Source organism: Bombus affinis, chromosome 17 (assembly GCF_024516045.1).
Source record: "Bombus affinis isolate iyBomAffi1 chromosome 17, iyBomAffi1.2, whole genome shotgun sequence".
In the NCBI taxonomy this organism is placed as follows: Eukaryota; Metazoa; Arthropoda; class Insecta; order Hymenoptera; family Apidae; genus Bombus; species Bombus affinis.
Window position 1 is genome coordinate 6,370,323 of NC_066360.1, and position 19,387 is coordinate 6,389,709.

The following is a 19,387-nucleotide window of genomic DNA, read 5'->3' on the forward strand; positions in this document are numbered from 1 at the left end:
TGTAGTATCGTGGACAAAAGGCCTAAGATATCGGCCAAATCAAAACAATGTCGCAAGAGCCGCGGCATCGTCGGGTACATCAGTGTATCGTCAGTCCTTTCAAGTGAATAGTTTCGTGGAAAAGGCCTGCGTGACCCTGGCCACGGGCGTTTTCGGGACACGTGCGCGATAGGGTGGGAAAAGACAAAGAGACGCTAAAGGCAGTGTTAGTTGAGAACGAATGCAAAAGGGGTACAGTGTGAGTTGAGAAGCGAGAGCGAGCGCAGAAGCCGAAGAGTAGAGTTGTAGAGTTGTAGAGTTGAGAGAGTCAGTGAGAGTTGCGGAGTTGCCTAAGTTGCTAGTGTCACGTAAAAAATAACTCTCGTAGTGATGTATATAAAAACTTTATTTCTCAAGAGTCGAAGGCTCTTGAGTACCAATATTACAATGCCCCAGTATCGGCTTATGATTCAGACTGGCTCGGCCGTCATTATTCGGAGTCTAAATACTAAGCAGGAACAATTAAAAATGATGGAGGGGATATTGTTCCTGGAAGTTCCTTATCAGGGTGGCGAGGTGTTAACTGACCGGATGATATTTAGAAGTGTCAACTGTCCGGAGGATATTTAGAGTTATCAACTGTCCTGAGAATATTTAGAGTAGAGGTATCAGCTGTCCGGAGAATGTTTAGAAGTGGTCGCCTAAGGTGACGTCAGGGTAAAAGAATTTGGGGTTACACTAGTATTGTAGAGAGATTGAGTTGTTAGAGTTATAGAGTTGCGAGAGTGATTTGAGTGGAATAAGATTTTTGCGTTTAGTTCAAGTTGAACATTTATCGTTCTCTGTCCAATTAATCTGTTATTTTTTTTACCTTAAATAAATAGTATTAGGAGAATTTAAAAAATGTAAATTATCCTAATCCTATCCTTTTCCGATACTACACATCTATTTCTTTCCAAGCTGTTCCATCGGGCCCAGTTACGATAGGTTGGTTCTCTACATCAGTCAGTAACGATAATTTCTTTCCTTTTTGCTCTAGACGCGAACGCTCATTTATTATATTCAACTTTCATTCGCTTATAAAGAGCTTTTCATGTGTTTCCATGCTGTTTTCTGTTGCTGAAGTTTCTTGTTCGTCGCACATTGAACATTCTTCCATGTCCATTATTTTTTTAATAATTTGTTTTGGAAAGTCTTGACATTTTTAGGGTAAACATTTATCATAGAAGAATACCATGATCGGGATACAAAATTATTGTAAAATTATATATGCTTTACTTTTGCCTTTATAACAACTTTACACAAAACGCTCTGAGATGCTTCCTCTCAGTTTTGGAGATAACAAGTTTAGATGTCGACTTATTGACTAACAAACTGAGATATATTCTGGTCGAAAGGACAGTAGCAAGTAAGAATATGGTCTGCGATGGCGATATTCATACGAAAATATTGATGAGTCTTGGCCGTTCTCACCAACGGTTACACGAGGGTGGAATTGAGAAAAATCTGCTTTTACCGTGTTTTATCGCAATGAGCAGTATCCCTAAGAAACTTCTTAACTTTTAAAATGTTTGTAACAATTGATCGTAAAAAGTGGTAAATTTTATGGCGGTTCCTTAGGATATGCATTGAGTTCTTGGTTGATATGCTTTGACAGTTGATGGTCATCTAGATCGAGGAATGGATTGTAGTGTATGGCAAGATTACGGGCGTAACAGTTGTTATTATTTGTTATTACCGATTTTGTTTGTTATCTGACCTTGAGATAGCCTTTTCTTTGAACTGATTGCATTTATTTTAAGAATAACTAAATTATTTTATTGGCTGGTCAAATTGACCGCCCGCGGTAGACAGGACAGAATACAGTTTTTTCTTAGAAAAGGAAAAAAGCAATCTAGAAGTAAATACAGAAAAAAATATTGCATGCATGTTTTAGGGACCATGTTATGTCAGAAATTATGAAGCGATGTGATAACGTTTAAATATGGTTAATTTTATATAAATGTTTGACAACGGTCAGTTTGACTAACATTGGTAAGTTTAGTGTTAATATCTATGGATTCTATGTCTTCTTGGCTGTTAAGTTACATAATCCTTTCAACATTAGTAACTGTAAAAATTTACGTTTATCTTGTACTTTGAACCATTGAGGCCATTTCTCGAATGCCACACGCGGAACATCATTGACAAGGCACCTATTCATTACAACTTCATTTGCAGTTTTACAGAGAAACCAGATCATTACATCAGTACATTCAAAGTCTGTGATTATGGCTTCTCCCAACATTATGTATATTTGTTAATTCTATTGCATTTGTTGAGAAACATTAAGTTGGTGTGATCGCTAGTTCCTACAAGCTAAATTGGTACGACTTCTAACGACACTCTTTTGTCTTAGGAGTTGACCACGTGTTAATTGTCTAAGAGTATTCGGCGTAGTCTGACGGTTGTACGAGGTGGTGAAATATAGAAAGTAAAACTTGAATCTGTGTGAATTAATTAAATATCAACCTATATTTAATAACAGCATTTGCACCACTTTCGAGATTTTGTTTTGTTTTGTTTCGATAGCTAAAGCACCATTAGTTTCATACTAAAGTCTTATAATAAGAATTCACTGAATCGAATAAGGGAAGGAATACATTGTACATGAACACGAATAAAGTATATCCACAGTAGATATGTGAAATCGAAGAGGCATCTGCTATTAGGAAATATTATGTTCAGATAATAAATCATCCTTACATTGGAATATTGGGATAATGGGGGAGGGATAATGGGGACTCTACTGTATACAGTGTTACGATCTGGTGTTGATCTTCGATGTTCGTAATCGTTATGTGCAATTCTACATGTCGAATCTGGAGTTTCTCGAATTATATCTAAATCAATACAGTAGTTGCTGCCACAAGAAATCGTCGTTAAACTGTTTTGATTAACTTGATTTTCGTTCGTTAATGTTTGAAACAATGTAAACGGCTGAATGGAACAGTTTCCAAAACTTGTCGTACTCTTCTGAAGCGCGGGACTATTTCGAATATCCCAATATGTCGTGCACTTGTTATCTTTAAGACAACTGAGTAGAATATATTCGGAAACTTGTCGTGTCCTTTAAAGCGTGACACTATTTTTAGATTGCAAACTGCTGTTGTTGGACCGTTCGCGAAGAGACGCGATTGCGGAGGAGTCAGGTCAACGGGTGTCGTAAATTCCTGTTACAATTAGATTATCGACGCCACGAACTGAACGATTGCCTATTTCGGTTAGGATAATAGAGGTAATTGAATTAGTATAACACTGAATTAACAGGTTATAATATACACTTTATTCCAACAACTTGTCTCGCAGAGAGTATAAATGTTCGGAGAGACTCGCCTGGTATGTTACGATGTCGAATTGTAATGTCGTTTACAATAAGGTTAAAAGTGTTCGGCTCGAATAGTTACTAGCAAGACTACGATGTTAATAGTAGTAAGTGTGACTTGCAAGTTATGAGTTATAGTATCTCGAGAGGTATAAATCGCAAGTAAAATATGAACCGAGAGATGTGTTTAGCGATTTAGCGATTTAGCGACTAGGCGACTAATAAAGAGATTTGACAACTTGGCAACTTGGCGACTAACTTTTGACTGACTATCGGCTGTCGTGTTATTACGGAAGGAAAGAACGTTATGGGTGTGTCTAGAGTACGAAGAAAGCGAATTCGCTTATGGCACTTTTCATTGGAAAAAATGAGGGTAACGATCAGCGATGCCAATTGATTAGAAAAAACGTTAGTGGATGATAATAGGTAGAACAACCAAGAATCATCAATAGACCAAAGACACTTATGAGATTTCAGAGTTCTCATTGTTAAGATACTAAGATTTATGGTGACCCCTTAGCTTTATTGAAGGTCTTGAGGAGTAAGGGTAGATGGACATGTGGCGACCAGACAAAGAGGGATGGCTGCGGTTTATATCATGCGACGTAACAGCTGTATCCATGATGTTTTAATTCGTTAATATAACCGTATACGTAGCGTAAACTAGCGTATCAATACAATTGATAAATATAATTTGAATTTCGGCTTAACCGCCATGTGCAGGAGTAATAGCACGGAAATGATTGATATTTCCTTGGAATAAATAAATACTTTCAATATCTTCATTATTGACAATGATAGTCAATAAATAATTTTACTCGAGTAAATGTGGTGCAAGACCGAAATCGAAAAAGAAAGTGTTACAATGTTTAGCTCCTCACCTTGCTTATATGTGTTGTCGATCGCAGTTTTGGACTATCGTACGAAGTTAGTCTAGTTGCTAGATGATTGACTATATTAATCGTTGACGATTGATTTCTGTTTAAATGCTTGGTTTCATTCCTTGACGTTACTCATTTGAATACGAACTCATACGAATTTGATATTAACTCTCGACCAATTCTGTACTCGACTTAACTGACTCTTACTGACTGAATGACCGAATCCTTAACAAATTTTTAGCTGACTGACTACTGTCTCTAAGTGGCTACACTTATTTATAGTAAGACTACCATGGCTAATTGTTACGTAATTATTCAATATTAGCGCAGAGTTGTGGTACGTGATTATTTCTGCGAGCGCTGCATACTTTGGTTCAGCTGCTTTCCTTCCAGAAATATTAGGGTTGCAGCTGATGTGGTTTTCGTGGAAGTATTGTTCAAGTTTTCCTTTTTCTTTTACTAGTTGTACTCTACTAAACACCTGGTTACCTTGCTGATGCCGGTACTTGATCCTTTGGCGCGTGCCAGTTGTTTGTCGCTGTTGATGCTGTGTGAAAAGGGCATAGCAGCTCATCTTTCATTATCTACTTATTGTATGGTGTATTGTCATAGGAAAAGCTCGTGCAAGGCGGTACGTGTCAGTGAACGCCTCATTGTTCCTTGTTTCTATTTCGATATTCTTATATTTTAAATTTGTTCAATAATAATGTTGTGTCTTGGTTTATTGATTTATTGCGATATTTAAGTATTTGGACGCGTCGTATCTCTTATTGCCTTTTTCTCTTATTATAAATTCCCGTTTTTAATTCCATATACCTAGACTTGTGGCTCGTGTTAGTCATGAGTAACGGCGTATTACGTTACGGCTCGTGTGGAGCGCGAGACCTCAAGGAACGAATTCGAACAAATGGTAAGCGCCAGCTTACATCATACACATCGTAGCAAAGAAAATTGTGGAGATTCGAAATCACAATCCATCCTGCGTGATGTTTTCTAAGAAAAATTATCGATTATAGATTAAACCTGTTTACTTATTGAAATCTATAACGCCTTATAACAAATATAAGTCATTTTGCTTCCATAAGTAATTAATAAATAAGAGCACGTATAAACAATGATTATACAGATTTCACATATGCACTGCAATCGTCCTGTTCGCGGGTGCCCACAGAAAAATCACGTACGCATTAAGTATTCTCGAGGTGTTACATTTGTGGGTGAACACTGCTTCATATGAACCACGCACATTTTCCACATAAATTACTGATCGCTGCAAATTACGATATTTACATATATAGACAAAAGATTAAAAAATGAAAAAGCCTACGGGAACTATAAGAAGATTGTTTAAGCTTAAGATCTCAGCTGTAACAAATTTTGTACATTATTTTTAAAATTTTTCCGCTTACTATTTGATAATTCAGTGTCATTTATTGGAACTGAAAGTGCGAACATTCTGAAACATGGATACAATCAATAAAAAAACGAATGAAGATGGGATCAATAAACCTTCTACGCCGGTAGTGGGATTCTTGTGACTGGAGCAACCGGTTTCGTTGGAAAAGGTCTCCTGGAAAACCTGATCCGCATGTGTCCGCGCATCACTGCCATTTTTATACTACTTCGTCCAAAAACGGACGAAACGATAGAACAACGATTTAAGAAGCTCATAGATGATCCAGTTCGTAAATATTATTCTTGTTTCTTTTAATATTTAAACCTGTCAGGGGCAAATTGATTAAATTTCTTTTCTGGCATTGAGCTGGTAATTTTTGGTCTGCAGATTTTCGACGACATCAAAGCAAAACACCCCTCAGCTTTGAGCAGAGTTTATTCCATGAAAGGTGACATTAGTCTGCCAGATTTAGATCTTTCGCAAGAAGATAGAAATCTGTTGTTAGAGAAAGTAAATGTAGTGTTTCACGTCGCGGCCACTGTGAAATTCAACGAGCCGTTGCACGTGGCTGTTAATTTGAATACGAAGGGTACTCTTCGTGTCATCGATCTTTGGAACGAACTAAGGCATCCGATTAGCTTCGTTCACGTCAGCACAGCCTTTAGTAACGCGAATCTACATGAGATTGGGGAAAAAGTTTATACGTAAGGATAAGTTATACGCAAACGTTGTTTCATGGTTTATGAATATTATATTTGTAATTATAGCGTGAAGAATATGTTCACATATTATTAACTTTGCAGCACGAGCTTGAAACCTTCGGAAGTAATAGATATGTGTAACAAATTCGACAAAACGTCAATCAACCAAATAGAAAAAAGAATTTTAAAAACATATCCAAACACATACACATTCAGTAAGAATTTAGCAGAGCAGATTGTAGCAAGCAAGTGCAAAGATCAGCCATTTGCGATAGTACGGCCAAGCGTAATTGGTGCCTCTTTGGAAGAACCATGTCCTGGTCGGATACAGAATATTTCTGCAGTTACAGGTATTTATATAAATCTTTTTCAGTGATAATTGGTCAATACTCCTTACATTTCACAGTACTAGAGTTAACTGGTTAGTTTGTTAGAGGCTAAATGAGAGGTTTTCCGCTACATGATCATTATTATAGTTCAAATTTGTTGCTACTCGCTATTACGAGAATTTATTCCTATGTATTTAGCGTTACATTTCTGCTAGTTCAAAATCACAAATAATTTCTAAACCAACTTAATGTTACCAGGTACCTTTCTGCTAATCGGCAAAGGATTTGCAACAGCGGTACGGGGTAGGAGAGATACAAACTTGGATGTGGTGCCTGTCGATTTCGTCGTCGACATGATAATATGTACTGCATGGCATATCACGCTGCATCGTGATCACGAAGTTAAAGTATACAACTGCGCGAGTAACGCATACCCTTTTAAGTAATATTTATTGCGATTTTTTACGAATTAATGTAATTCGATTGTTAGAGTATTCCAAAGTTTATTTAAGAAACGTGGATAATGAAAGCACAAACAAATGTAGAATATAAAAGTCCACTCTTGCTCCCAATACTTCAATTTTGGAAAATAGTAATATAAATAATATTTATTGAAATTTCATAATATTTTCTGAGGTACTCGGATAATAATAAACTTTACTTTACGCGTAATTCCATTAATTGTAATAATGTAAATGTTCCAATTGAGTAGGTTTGGTCCGATGGTAGATGCTATGGTAAAATGTAGCATAGATACCCCACTGAACGATACGCTATGGTACCCAGGTTGTTCAGTCGTAGCTAATAGATATATTTACAACGTTCTGAGTGTAATTCCGCTTGTTTTACCTGCGTTCGTCATAGATATATTTTTAAGACTCCGAGGTAGTAAACCAATGTGAGTATTCTATCGATCCTCGAACAACGAGAACAATCATTCTAGGATAATCATTATTTTCATCTATAATAATAATAATTAAAAATGATATTTCTGAATAACAGAACTTCTCGGAAATAGCAATAAGCTGTTCTCATCATTTTTCATTTTTCACCACACACGAGTGGACTTTCCAACGGGATAACTGTTCCGACTTGGCGGGGAAGGTGAAAATGTTACACGACCATTTGCGATATGATCAAACTAGATTTCCGGGATATGGATTGGGAGAATTATGGTGTAATTTACCAGATGGGAATTAGGAAATTTATTCTGAAGCAAGACTTTAAGCCAACAGCCCGACAACGGTTAACAAGGTGCATATAAAAGTATCTTTGTATACAAAAATAGATACTAATTTAAATACATACATTTTCGGTTATTTCAGGTTGTACTGGATACATCAGATCACCAAAATATCCGGAATAATAATTTTGCTATGGATAATGTTATAATTAGTGTACTGACTATTTGAATGCTACTTTTTTCTCTTTGAACCAAGAACAATGTAAATAGAATTTTATAAAGAAGGGATTCATCATTGTTTTCCAGATCAGCTGAAACCCTAATAATTCTGGAAGGGCATCAGCAGAACCAAAACCCCGCGTTATGATTGAATAATCCGTCACGTGACAATTAGCCCATAATAGTCTTAGTACAAATAAGGGTGGCCACTTAGACACAGGGCTGTTCAGTAAGTATTTGTGCAGAGAGCAGCTCAGTATAAATTTCGTCAAAGCGCAATTCATTTAAAAGATTTGTGGAGAGTTCAGTCAGTTGAGTTTAGTTATTCAGTTCAGAGTTCAGTTCAATTAGTTAAAAATTTGTTAAGAGTTCAGTTATTCAGTAAGTAAGAATAAGTTAAGTTGAGTAAAGAATTGATCGAGAGTTAATATCAAGTTCAGAGGTACAGCAGTCTTTGTGTAGCCGAAAATTGTTTTTAATTCAGTCTTTGAGTAACATCAAGAAGTAAAACCGAGCATTTTATTAATCGTCAACGATTCATACATTCAGTCTTTCAACTATACTAACTTAGTACTTAGATAGTCCAAGAGTGAGGTCAACAACACATATAAGCAAGGTGAGAAGCTACACACTGTAACATTTTCTTCTTCATTTCCTTCTTAAATATTTGTATCCTGAATTAAGTGATAAACAGAGAAATTAAGAAAATAGGGGAGAAACCGTACGCGTTTTCACCGACCTTGTAGCGACTTTCGACAAAGGAAAAGATTTAATGTTAAACGCAAGAAAGTCCGAAGTATCGATAGTTATGAAAAAAAGAAACCAAAGGAAAGGAGGAAAAGGAAATTAGGGCGATAGAGTAAAAGTTGAGGAAAAGGTAGAAGATTTTAAGTACTTAGAACACATTCTGCATAAAAAAAAGGAAAGAGAGACTCAAAAAATTTGTGCTAAACCAAACCACTCGGACCAGATCCACAGGCTAAAAAAACATTACCCGTTAGACCTAAGCACAAGATTCAACTAGATATTTCTAATAAGTAATATTTACTTACTTATAATAATTATTTATAAATTATACGTATATATAATAAGTTAATAAGTATTAACGTATTATAAATAATTAGCCATGTCACTGCGCCACACCGGAGAAACTTACTCAAAATTTTTAATGCGAGAATTGATCGCAAGATACTAGTAAATAACAAAAAGAGAAAAAAACTATCGTAACTGGCAGATCCGTTGTGCTAAATTCTTATTGAATGTATATGTGTTTGGATAAGTTATTAAAATATTTTTTCCTGTTTCGTTGATCGACGTTTTGTCGAATTTGTCACACATTTCGATCACCTCTGAAGGTTTCGAGCTCATGCTGCAAAGTCAATAATAAGTGAACATATTCTTCACGCTATAATTGCAAATACAATATTCGTAAACCATGGAATAACGTTTGCGTGTAACTTATCCTTACGTATAAAATTTTTCCCCGATCTCATATAGATTCGCATGACTATAAGCTATGCTAATGTCATGTAAAATAAAAAAGGAAGTCGAAGATGAAAAGAAAAATAAAATATAAAAAAAATAAAATGAGAATTTATTTTTTAACACTTCCTTTACACTAATTACGATTTGCTTTTGAGCGCCAACCGTGAATTTTCAAGCCTAAAACTCTTCTAATTTGACTTTTGATCGGATCTTTTTCTTTTTTCATTGTCACCTCTCAATATCCCCACTATCCATGCGTTTGTTGGAATCCGCGACCGTTGCCGCGCACGCCTTCTTCTCTAACATTCGGCGGAAGGTTCGTTGGGATATTGATGGCCCATTAAGCAATTCGGCGATATACATTGTCGCCGAGTGCCGCCACATCTTTATCTCCGTCATCAGTCCATCGGATTTGAAGTGTGCCGGTTGTGACACTAACATGGACAAAGCTAATTGGATGCTTTATTTCCTTCCAAAGTTCGATGACACAAGAAGTACCTTTCGTATTCACATTAACAGCCACGTGAAACGGCTCGTTGAATCTCACAAAATTCGTCTCGTGGCCGCGAAGTCAAAAATTTTGATTTCCTTTTCTGACAACAGATTTCTATATTCTTACGAAAGACCCAAATTTGGCAGATTTACGTCACCTTTCACGGGATAAATCTTGGCGAGAACTGAAGGATACTTTGCTTTCATCTCATCGTAAATCTGAGCACGACAAACCACGATCACAATTCCAGAAAAGGAAGTAAAGTTAATCAATTTGGCTCCTGGCAGGCTTAATTATTGAAAGGATCAAAAATAATATTTACGAGCAGGAGCTTCTATGACTAGATTAAAAACACTTCTCAGCTTCGCAATGACTACTGTTTTCCTGAACTTGATATTAACTCTCGACCAATACTTTAATCAACTGCAAAAGCTGATTGAATTTCAACTGACCATTACTGACTGACTTCAACTTTTTTCTTTTTCTTTTTTTTATTTTTCATCTTTCTTTTTAACGCGGAGGAAATCCGCACGGACACCAGGCCGCTTCTGGGGAAAGCGGTGTGGTAGTGCCGGGCTCCAACTGACTAAAACCTCCACGATGACCGCCCCGGCTGCGATCGAAAAGGGACCGGGAACCGGTGCGAGCGACACACTGGCTCTTCCATCCCCCTGCGCACAAAATATATCCACTAATGGAGCGGTGTGCAGCCATGTTATACCGCGTCTCGTCGCCGGAGCCGCCGTGCAAGGCAGTTTGATCTCCCTACCGGACCGGACTTCTTGGCTGCCCCTAGTCGCTGAGCTGCCAGCGTCTAAGTTTGGACCCCACCGGGGGGCGCGGCGAACCTAGCGCGCCTCGTCGAAACGCGTCCACGGCCTCTGCCGCGTCTTCGACAGCCGATCTTTTCGGGATAGGGCCGCACCCTCATCCACTCCGCATCCTCTTTCCGAAGCATAACCTACTCACAGAAGCAGGTGACGGCCCTCCTCCCTTTCTCGCTCACCAACAATGTCTCGAGGATCGCCGGCGGCGAGAGGTCCCATCCGATTTCCACGATGAGGTCGCGGCGCGGCCGCGGTCACGCCGGGCAGTACTCCAACATGTGCTGCGCCGAATCCACGCTCGCATCGAAGTGGTGGCAACGCGAGGTACCTTCCTTCTTGATTCGGTGCAAGTATTCACCAAAGCACCCGTGCCCGGTGAGCACCTGCGTCACTCTGTAAGTCAGCGGGGGTCGGCCCCGTCCAACCAAACGTCCCAGTTTGGAAGGACGGCCTTGAGGACCCTTAGTCCCGGGGTGCCCGTTCTCATGTCGAGGCTGGCGCGCCATCTGTCTAGCAGGGCTCGCCGAGCGCGAACTCGAACGTCGGCGCCCACCGGACCGACCCCGCCCGATAGACCCCGAGTACGGAGATAAATCTCGCGACACCTCAGGGCCTGAAATTCGAATAGGGAAAACCCGGCGAGCACCGCCGTTGCTGCCGCCGAAATGGTGCGGAAGCCACTCACTACCCTGATGGCCACCGTCCTGTGCAGCCTCCTAATCACCAGGAGCCTGCGACTGTTGGCCATCAGGTCCTCTGCCCAGATCGGAGCATAGAGGAGCCTCGATTGCACCACGCCGGCGTACAGCCGGCGCACTCCGACGCCGGGCCCGCCCAGTCGAGGCAGCAAACGTCCTAATGCGTTCGCCGTTGCCTCGACAGACGGTGCCAGACGTTCGAAGTGAGCGCCGAAGGTCCAGTGGCTTTAGAGCGTCAGATTCAGATACTTCATGCTGGTTCCGACCACGATCTCAGCCTCTTCCAACCTCACGCGATAAACCACTGGAGGCGTCCCGTGATCGGCCCTGCGGTAAAACCATATTGCCTCGGACTTCTCAGGGGACGCCTTCAGCCCCAATCCCTTGATCGCGGCAATCACGCAAGCCACCGCCAGCTCCGCCAGACGGTCGGTTCCACTCTCTTTACTCCACCTTAGGTAGTAGCGCACCCACGACTCCGAAGCTAAGGATGGGACCATCGGGATAAGTCTCCGGACCGGACCGTCAGCGTTGGCCAAGGCCGGTGGTTTGGGTCCCGCTTACGTGAGTTCCATCGGGAACTGTCAAGTAACGGTACGCAGGTACTGCCGCCGACACTAAGGTGGGCGTCCATCCACACAGATAGTTCCACTAATGACTAGAGTTGGAACCACGGGTGTTGTTGCACTCGTGGGGGTAGTGGTAGAAGGCCAAATGCTGACCAGACGGCTAATAAGGGTTCTTAGCTTCACTGAAGGCCGTCGGCAGGTGAGCAGCGTCCCAACTGCACCGCAACCGGTAGGCTCCCATTAAAGTGTTAAGGGACTTACCTAGAATTCCAAAGGGAATGTTCCGGTGTCTTTTTATCTCCGACATATGTATATGTCGGGTTGACGTTAAGATTTGAGTTAGGGTTAGGGGCGTGAAACGAATCCCTATTGGCGCTAGACGTGATCATTATGCAATAGAGGAGATATTTACTAGTGCAAATATGACTATGATGGAATCGGACAAGTTATCGCGATAATTAGATACTCGAGAAGCTAATGACAATGATCCTAGGCTCACTAACGAATCCGCGGTCAAGGGGATGACGAACTCTACTTTTCTTCAACGTCTAAGTTGTACTCAATGTTAATGCATGGGGCAATCACTACGTATCCGAGAGTTACTGAATCGTCTTTGAGATCATACGGGAGAGTGGTTCTCCATCACGGTAACGCTGTCGAGGAAAACTATGATGGGTATGCCTAAGGGCACGAAATCAACGGATTCGTGGAGAAAAGCCTTCATTCGGAAAGTGAGGGAAATTGGCGTTACTGTTAATTGGTCAATTTCCATGTTGGTGGTTAGGGAAGGGTGCTAGCCGCCCTTAAGAGAAAGTTCGAGAAGAGGAATCGTCGTTGGTGAGAAAAATAGATTTCTCCTATTTTCTCGTAGTTGGGACGAGGACTGTTTGTCGGTTTGAAGGACTTTAGTTAAACAGATCTTAAGATTTATAGCGGGTCCTCGGGCTAGCTGAACATGTACTGTGGAGACGCGTCGACATCTGGTAATCATCTTACTCAAAGAATAGAGTCTGCGTGTGGCGAGCCACGGGACAGAAATCGTTGAAATGCTTACCGTCGTGCCCCGTCCTAAGTATTTCTTTTAAGGAGAGCTATAGAGTTACTTCATGCCTTTGTTAGACAAAACGTTCATCCCTTGACCGCGACTACGTTCGGCGACTGGTTGTCGCCTCGAGCCCGAGCTCACTATCATAAATCTCAAATAAGTACAGTCGAATCGAATGACAACAGTTTCTTAATTCGGCTATGGTGAAATCTAAATTACAGTACTAGGGGTCTTCCCAAAGTTCCGAAGGGAAGGTTCCAGTATTCTTTCATCTCCGACATATATATGTCGATATATACCGGAGCCTTCCCTTTGGAATTTTGGAAAATCCCTTAAAACCTTAATCTAGATTCCACCGTAGCCGTAATTAAGGAATTGTCGTAATTTAATTCGATTGTATTTATTCGAGATTTGTGATGATGAACTTGGGCTCGAGGCGACAACAGTCGCCGAGCGTAGTCGCGGTCAAGGGATGAACGCTTTTACCTAACAAAGGTATGGAGTTATTGTACAGTTCTTCTTAAAAGAAACAGTTGTAATGGCATGCGACAGTAAACATTCCAATTGTTTTTGTCCCGTGGTTCGCCACACACAGACCCTATTGTTCGAGCGAGATGATTGCCAGATGTCGATAAATCTCTACAGTACATGTTCAGCTAGCCTGAGGACGCGCTATAAATCTTAAGATTTTGTTAACCGAGGTCCTTCAAACGGACAAACAGTCTGTATCCTAACAGTCCCTAAATCTACCACCTACTATGGGAAAATACGGGAAATCTGCTTTTCCCACGAACTATGCTTCCCGCTAGTACCTTTCCCTCAAAGGCGGCTAGCATCCTTCTCTAACCACCAACATGGAAATTGACCAATTAAGAGCAACGTCAATATCCCTTATTTCGGAACGAAGGCATCTCTTCACGAATCCGATGATCTTGTGTCATTGTACACACCCCATCATAGTTTTCCTCTACAGCATCATTGTGACGGAAAGTCATTCTCTCATGAGGTCACATTAGCGAGTTACATAGCGCCTTTACGCTCGGTGAATATTTTATGTTTTAACAAAGAGTTAGTTTATTTATTCTTGTACCGTAGACAAGGAAGTTGGGTACAACTTGGACTTTGGAAGAAGGCGCTTTCTATTATCCCGTTGACTGCGGATTCGTTATTGAACCTAGGATCATTGTCATTAGCTTTTCGAGTATCACGGCTTGTCAAATTCTATAATAATCATATTTGCACTAGTAAATATCTCCTGTATTGCATAACAATAATGTCTAATCCAAATGAAGATTCGTTTCACGCCCCTAACCCTAATCATAATGTGAACCCGACATATATATATTTTTTTCTTTAACAACAAGAGCTACATCATATTAAATACTTCAAATCCGCAATTGCATAAGTTCATCGCTTTGATGACTTACTTTTACAAGGTGTTATATACAATGCATTCTAAAAGAATCATTGGATATTTATATTCTGTAGCATATAAAGAAAGCAAGTTTAGAGATCGTGGTGTGATTGTGCACCATTAGATATGAAATTTGTAAAAAAACAGTTTGTGCGAAAGCGACTTTTACCTGGAATCGAAGGTCAAGTTTTAAAATTTGTATTCTACTCATTATGACGAACAAAAATCTCAAAGAAATCATTAGTCGCAAATTATCACTTGTTCTACAGAAAATGTTAAAATTGTAATTCTTATACTGGCTTTATTCACAATGTGTGTAGTAACTTAATGGGTCTTAGAGGAAGGACAAGTAAGGATGCTTTATTTGTTAACAAGTTTGTATAGTTTGTGTATTTAATAACGATGAATATAATAATAAAGAGCGACAGATTATTCAGTGATAAACAACGTGTTCGACGTATTCGTTCGGCTTAGCGGCTTTATACATCTGACCTCTCGACGTGTGCTCTTAGAATCTTCAACAAGGACTACTTTTCGTAGATCATTTCTTGGTCTTTTCGGGGAGACGACCCTCACCACGCTCGGATCACGCCACCGTTCGCGTCTATGACCACATATGCCGCATTCGTTTGAAACAAACAGCCGAAATCGACATTTCTGTAAGTCGCTGCTTGGATGCGCTCGTCGATACATTGTATGTCCCTCGTCGGGCAGACAAGGCGATCCGCCTACGACATTGTATGACCGCGAGCGACGACCAGAAACGCGACCTATACTAAAACCTCACAGCGTAACAGTATGTATACCTCCCTCTTTTCGATACTACATGTGTCTACATTTTGCAGACAAATACAGGAAAAGTAGCATCTATTGATACAGGTTAATACCCAGTTATCATCCAAACACTTCTTTTCCACTTGGCTTCTTTTTGTATCTTTCCTTTAATTTTTTCTTGCTATTTAAACTCTGAAACACGCGCTTTATTTAATACAAAATAGATATTTCATTCAATTTGATAGAGTATCATTTTAGGGATATGAGTGTAAATGGATGGATATGAATGGTAAGCATAGTCTTTACGGTCTGCATGCTAAAGTAAAGTATTCATTTAAATATTTCTTTTATATACGGAAAAATAATGTTTTTTTTTCAAGTATTAAACAAATATTTCTTTTATATTTGAAAGAAATATTTTCTCCCAAACATGAAATACATACAAGCGACAAAAGGAAACGGCAGGTCGGTACATTAATACGAGAAAAATTAATAAGACAAGGAAAGGTAAAACGGTGCCACCTACCGGGTCAAAAGAGAACATAGTCAGATGATAACGATGGTACGTCAGACAGACAAAATAGGTAGCCACAAACATTTGCAGGATAAGAAGAAATACGGTACCTTTTGTATCTTTGTATCCCGATGTGACTGTCATACGGATTTGGAAATTCGACACTCATTTTAGCGTTCTCTGCTCATAAACGACGTTCACTCGATAAAGTACTTATTAAAGAAGAATAAATGGGAGCCAACAGCATTCATGTGTATACGCATACTTGTATGCCTCTAAAGAGAGGAGATATTTGATCAGCAGTCGTATTTTTTGAGTACTGTAGCGACACTAACAACAAATACCGCTACACGACACTTTTTCTTTTTTTATTTATTAGAATATTTACAATCAATTCTCGTTAAGAATTTTCAGTAACTTAATTTGGCGAGATACAATGACATGGATTATAATAGTTTTATATTGTTGGTTCTAGTAGAATTTAAGGATTTAATCTAGAGGGTATTTTCTTTTTAGTCTGCGGATCTGGTCCGTCGTGTCCAGTAGTTGGGTGACTAATGGGTTGTGGTGGTTGTTGACTCTTGCGTTATATCTGCTTCTGGACTTGTGTATTTCATCTTTGACTGTAGGTATCTTGAGCTCACGGTGGATTGTTTCGTTGGTAACATACCAGGGTGCATTTAATAGGGATCTTGGCGTTTTCGATTGGAAGCGTTGGAGTATTTCAATGTTAGAATTACTTGCTGTTCCCCATAGTTGGATTCCGTAGATCCAATCTGGTTTTATTACGGCCTTATAGAGCGTAATTTTGTTCTGCGTGCTTAGGTTGGAGCGACGGCCAATGAGCCAATAAAATTTTTTGAGTTTGTCCCTGAGTTGTTTAGATTTGTCTAGGATATATTGTTTCCAGGTTAATGCAAAACATGCAAGCTGGAAAAACGAACTAAACAACACGAGAGGAAACTTCACTTGAAACTGGCTAGACAATAAAAGTATATACTACATAACAAAGCTTTACAGCTCCGAGCTACCCTCTTACCGAATAGAAGGTTCTTACCTGGGCACATGCCTAGCAGACGCGCGATTAAAATTTCAAAATTTTAACACACTCTCAATATCCTAGACTATAACAGCGACCATAACGCCATAGTATTTCAGATAAACAAGAATACATCTGACTTCCTAATACTTGAAACACAGACCGAAACTCCCAGGTGCAATTACAAAAAGACAGTTTGGAAAAAGTAAAAAATAGGAATAGGATAAAAGGAAAAAGTAATAAATACAACTATTCTTACGACAAAAGAGAAGACTTAGAATTCCTAAGATATCTACTATACAAAGTAAAATCGCAACTGAAACAAGAATTCCCAAAATCTAAACTCAATACTGGACAAACAAAATAAGAAATATCTCCAAAAACGATTCTGCTAGCATGTTCCCGCATATAAATCAAATTTCCAAACCAAAAGAACAAAACTCCCTCGTCCAAGAAGCAGGTATAGACAACACCAACAAAGACACCGAGGATAACGTCACGTAAATTTGAGGCTTAGATGATAAAAACAAGAAGATTGAGCCGTAGCACAACTATTAACTTTTCTTTTATCAAACCTTATGATGAATTCAGTAATCACAATGGAATACACACTGAATTGACACGTATAAATCACAATTCACTCCACAACTTTATATAGAACCTATTTACACTGATGCGTATGTATAAATTAAGTACGCGATTGGTCTAAGCGTAGAAACTCGGTAAAAGATGTTGACTATTCTAAAGATAGAGAATATGTGAAGTTTAGTGACAATATTGAGGCAGAGAAAAGCCAGTGATGGGTGTGTCTAAGAACACGAGATGAGCTGATTCGTTAAGGACAATTTTGACTTGGAAAGTGAGGGCAATAGACACTGCTTTTGACTGGGTAAGAAGAAGGTTGGTGGACTAGGAAGGGTCTCAGCCGCCCTCGAGAGTGTGACGTCAATCCAGATTAGAGGTCAGATGTGTGCAGGTCCCCACCGTGTACCCTCAATAGCGGGAAAGCTGGTTTTCCCCATGAACAATGTCACCTAGGAGCCATGTTGGTAGGAGGCTTCCTCCTCCACTCTTCATTTTTTAACGTGGGCTATAACCAATTGGCATCGGGAATCGTTACCCTCACTTTCCAAGGGTACACCCACACCGAGCTTTCCTCCGTGATGATACGAGAACAGCTCGAAACTGAAACTACAAACTCTCATCAGTAAACATCTTTCAGAACAGTCGCGTAAACTGCACTTATAAAGTTGTGTTATTTAACACTAGGTTTACGGGCGTTTCGTATATACCTATCTCTACGGGACCCGTCAAATTGACGGGTAAACGAAAATACGCATTTTTGATTAAAAAATTGATTTATTCAAATTAAGTCTGAAAGGAACAATATTAGGCTTCACATTTAAATAAATTATTAATAAATAAAACGTCTTGTTTTAAAATTATCACTAAAAAAATAACAATAACATTGAAACGACCCGCCAATTTGTCGGATATTGAACTTCGAAATGAAATATCTCAAAAACCATAGCATTAATTTTAACCATTTTGCATCGTAAATTAATCATTTCATTTAAAGAATTTATGCACAAAATTATTTTTTCTTAGGCTTTCTAATTTTTAAATCTACCTAATTTTCTATCTAATCTATCTAATTTTTGTAGTATACCTATATCTACGGGACCCGTCAAATTGACGGGTAAACGAAAATACGCATTTTTTTTTTAAATCGATTTATTCAAATTATGTCTGAAAGGAACAATATTAGGCTTCACGTTTAAATAAATTATTAATAAATAAAAAGTCTTTTGTTTTTAATTATCACGAAAATGATAACAATAACATTAACGCTGTAGGGTAATCATATTTATTGATTAGTTAATATTTTTGGTTTATTTGAAGTTAATCTTAATATTTTTTTATAGTGTGATATCGTTCGACTATATCTTTATTTAGTCGTAACTGATGGTGTAACATTTTAATTAATTTTAAAACCATTAAATTGATGCATTTTATTCCGTACTGCACTTTATAAAAGCAGAAAAAGGGTCGCAATTAATTGGGAACAATTCCAGGTAAATAATAATTGATAATAACAACAATAACAACAACAAAAACGCGTTGCTAAAGTAAAAAAGGGAGATCTGCCCGTTCGGTTGGCTAAGTGTTAAAAAAAGTAAAAAAAGCCAACACCACACGGAGTTCCCAAGCGGTCACCCATCTAAGTACTACCCGTGCCCAGCGCTGCTTGACTTTCGTGATCGGACGAGAACGAGTATTTTCAACGCGGTATTTTTTTTTTTTTTTTTTTTTTTTTTTAACTTTGTTTATTAATTCCAGGTTTTACATATATTTTTTTTTTTACATGATTTTTTTTCCAGAATAAACGCTGAATTCTAATTGTAGGGTGGTACAGGCAAAAGTACCGATACGCGACGGTACGACGTAGCCATGCATTATTACATTCTTTTCTCTTT

The 19,387-nt window shown here is 39.0% G+C and overlaps 3 protein-coding genes and 1 pseudogene across 3 annotated transcripts in view; 3 read left to right on the forward strand and 1 right to left on the reverse strand.

Moving 5' to 3' along the window:
- Window positions 1–8,136, forward strand: part of LOC126926273 (fatty acyl-CoA reductase 1-like) — a 285,326-nt gene extending 277,190 nt beyond the window's left edge. Inside the window, exon 8 of the transcript XR_007714459.1 lies at window positions 7,976–8,136. The gene's annotated coding sequence lies outside the window, so the exon portion shown is untranslated. The remainder of the gene's footprint in view (window positions 1–7,975) is intronic.
- The window catches only part of LOC126926296 (phospholipase B1, membrane-associated-like), a 74,987-nt gene that overhangs the window by 20,099 nt on the left and 35,501 nt on the right, over window positions 1–19,387 (forward strand). The gene's annotated exons all lie outside the window — the stretch shown is intronic.
- On the forward strand, window positions 6,884–7,891 carry LOC126926298 (fatty acyl-CoA reductase 1-like). Its single transcript, XM_050742592.1, has 3 exons — window positions 6,884–7,092; window positions 7,363–7,548; window positions 7,653–7,891. The coding sequence occupies exons 1-3, from the start codon at window positions 6,899–6,901 to the stop codon at window positions 7,666–7,668; spliced, it is 396 nt and encodes a 131-aa protein (XP_050598549.1). The 5' UTR covers window positions 6,884–6,898; the 3' UTR covers window positions 7,669–7,891.
- Window positions 19,095–19,213, reverse strand: LOC126926402 (5S ribosomal RNA; annotated as a pseudogene).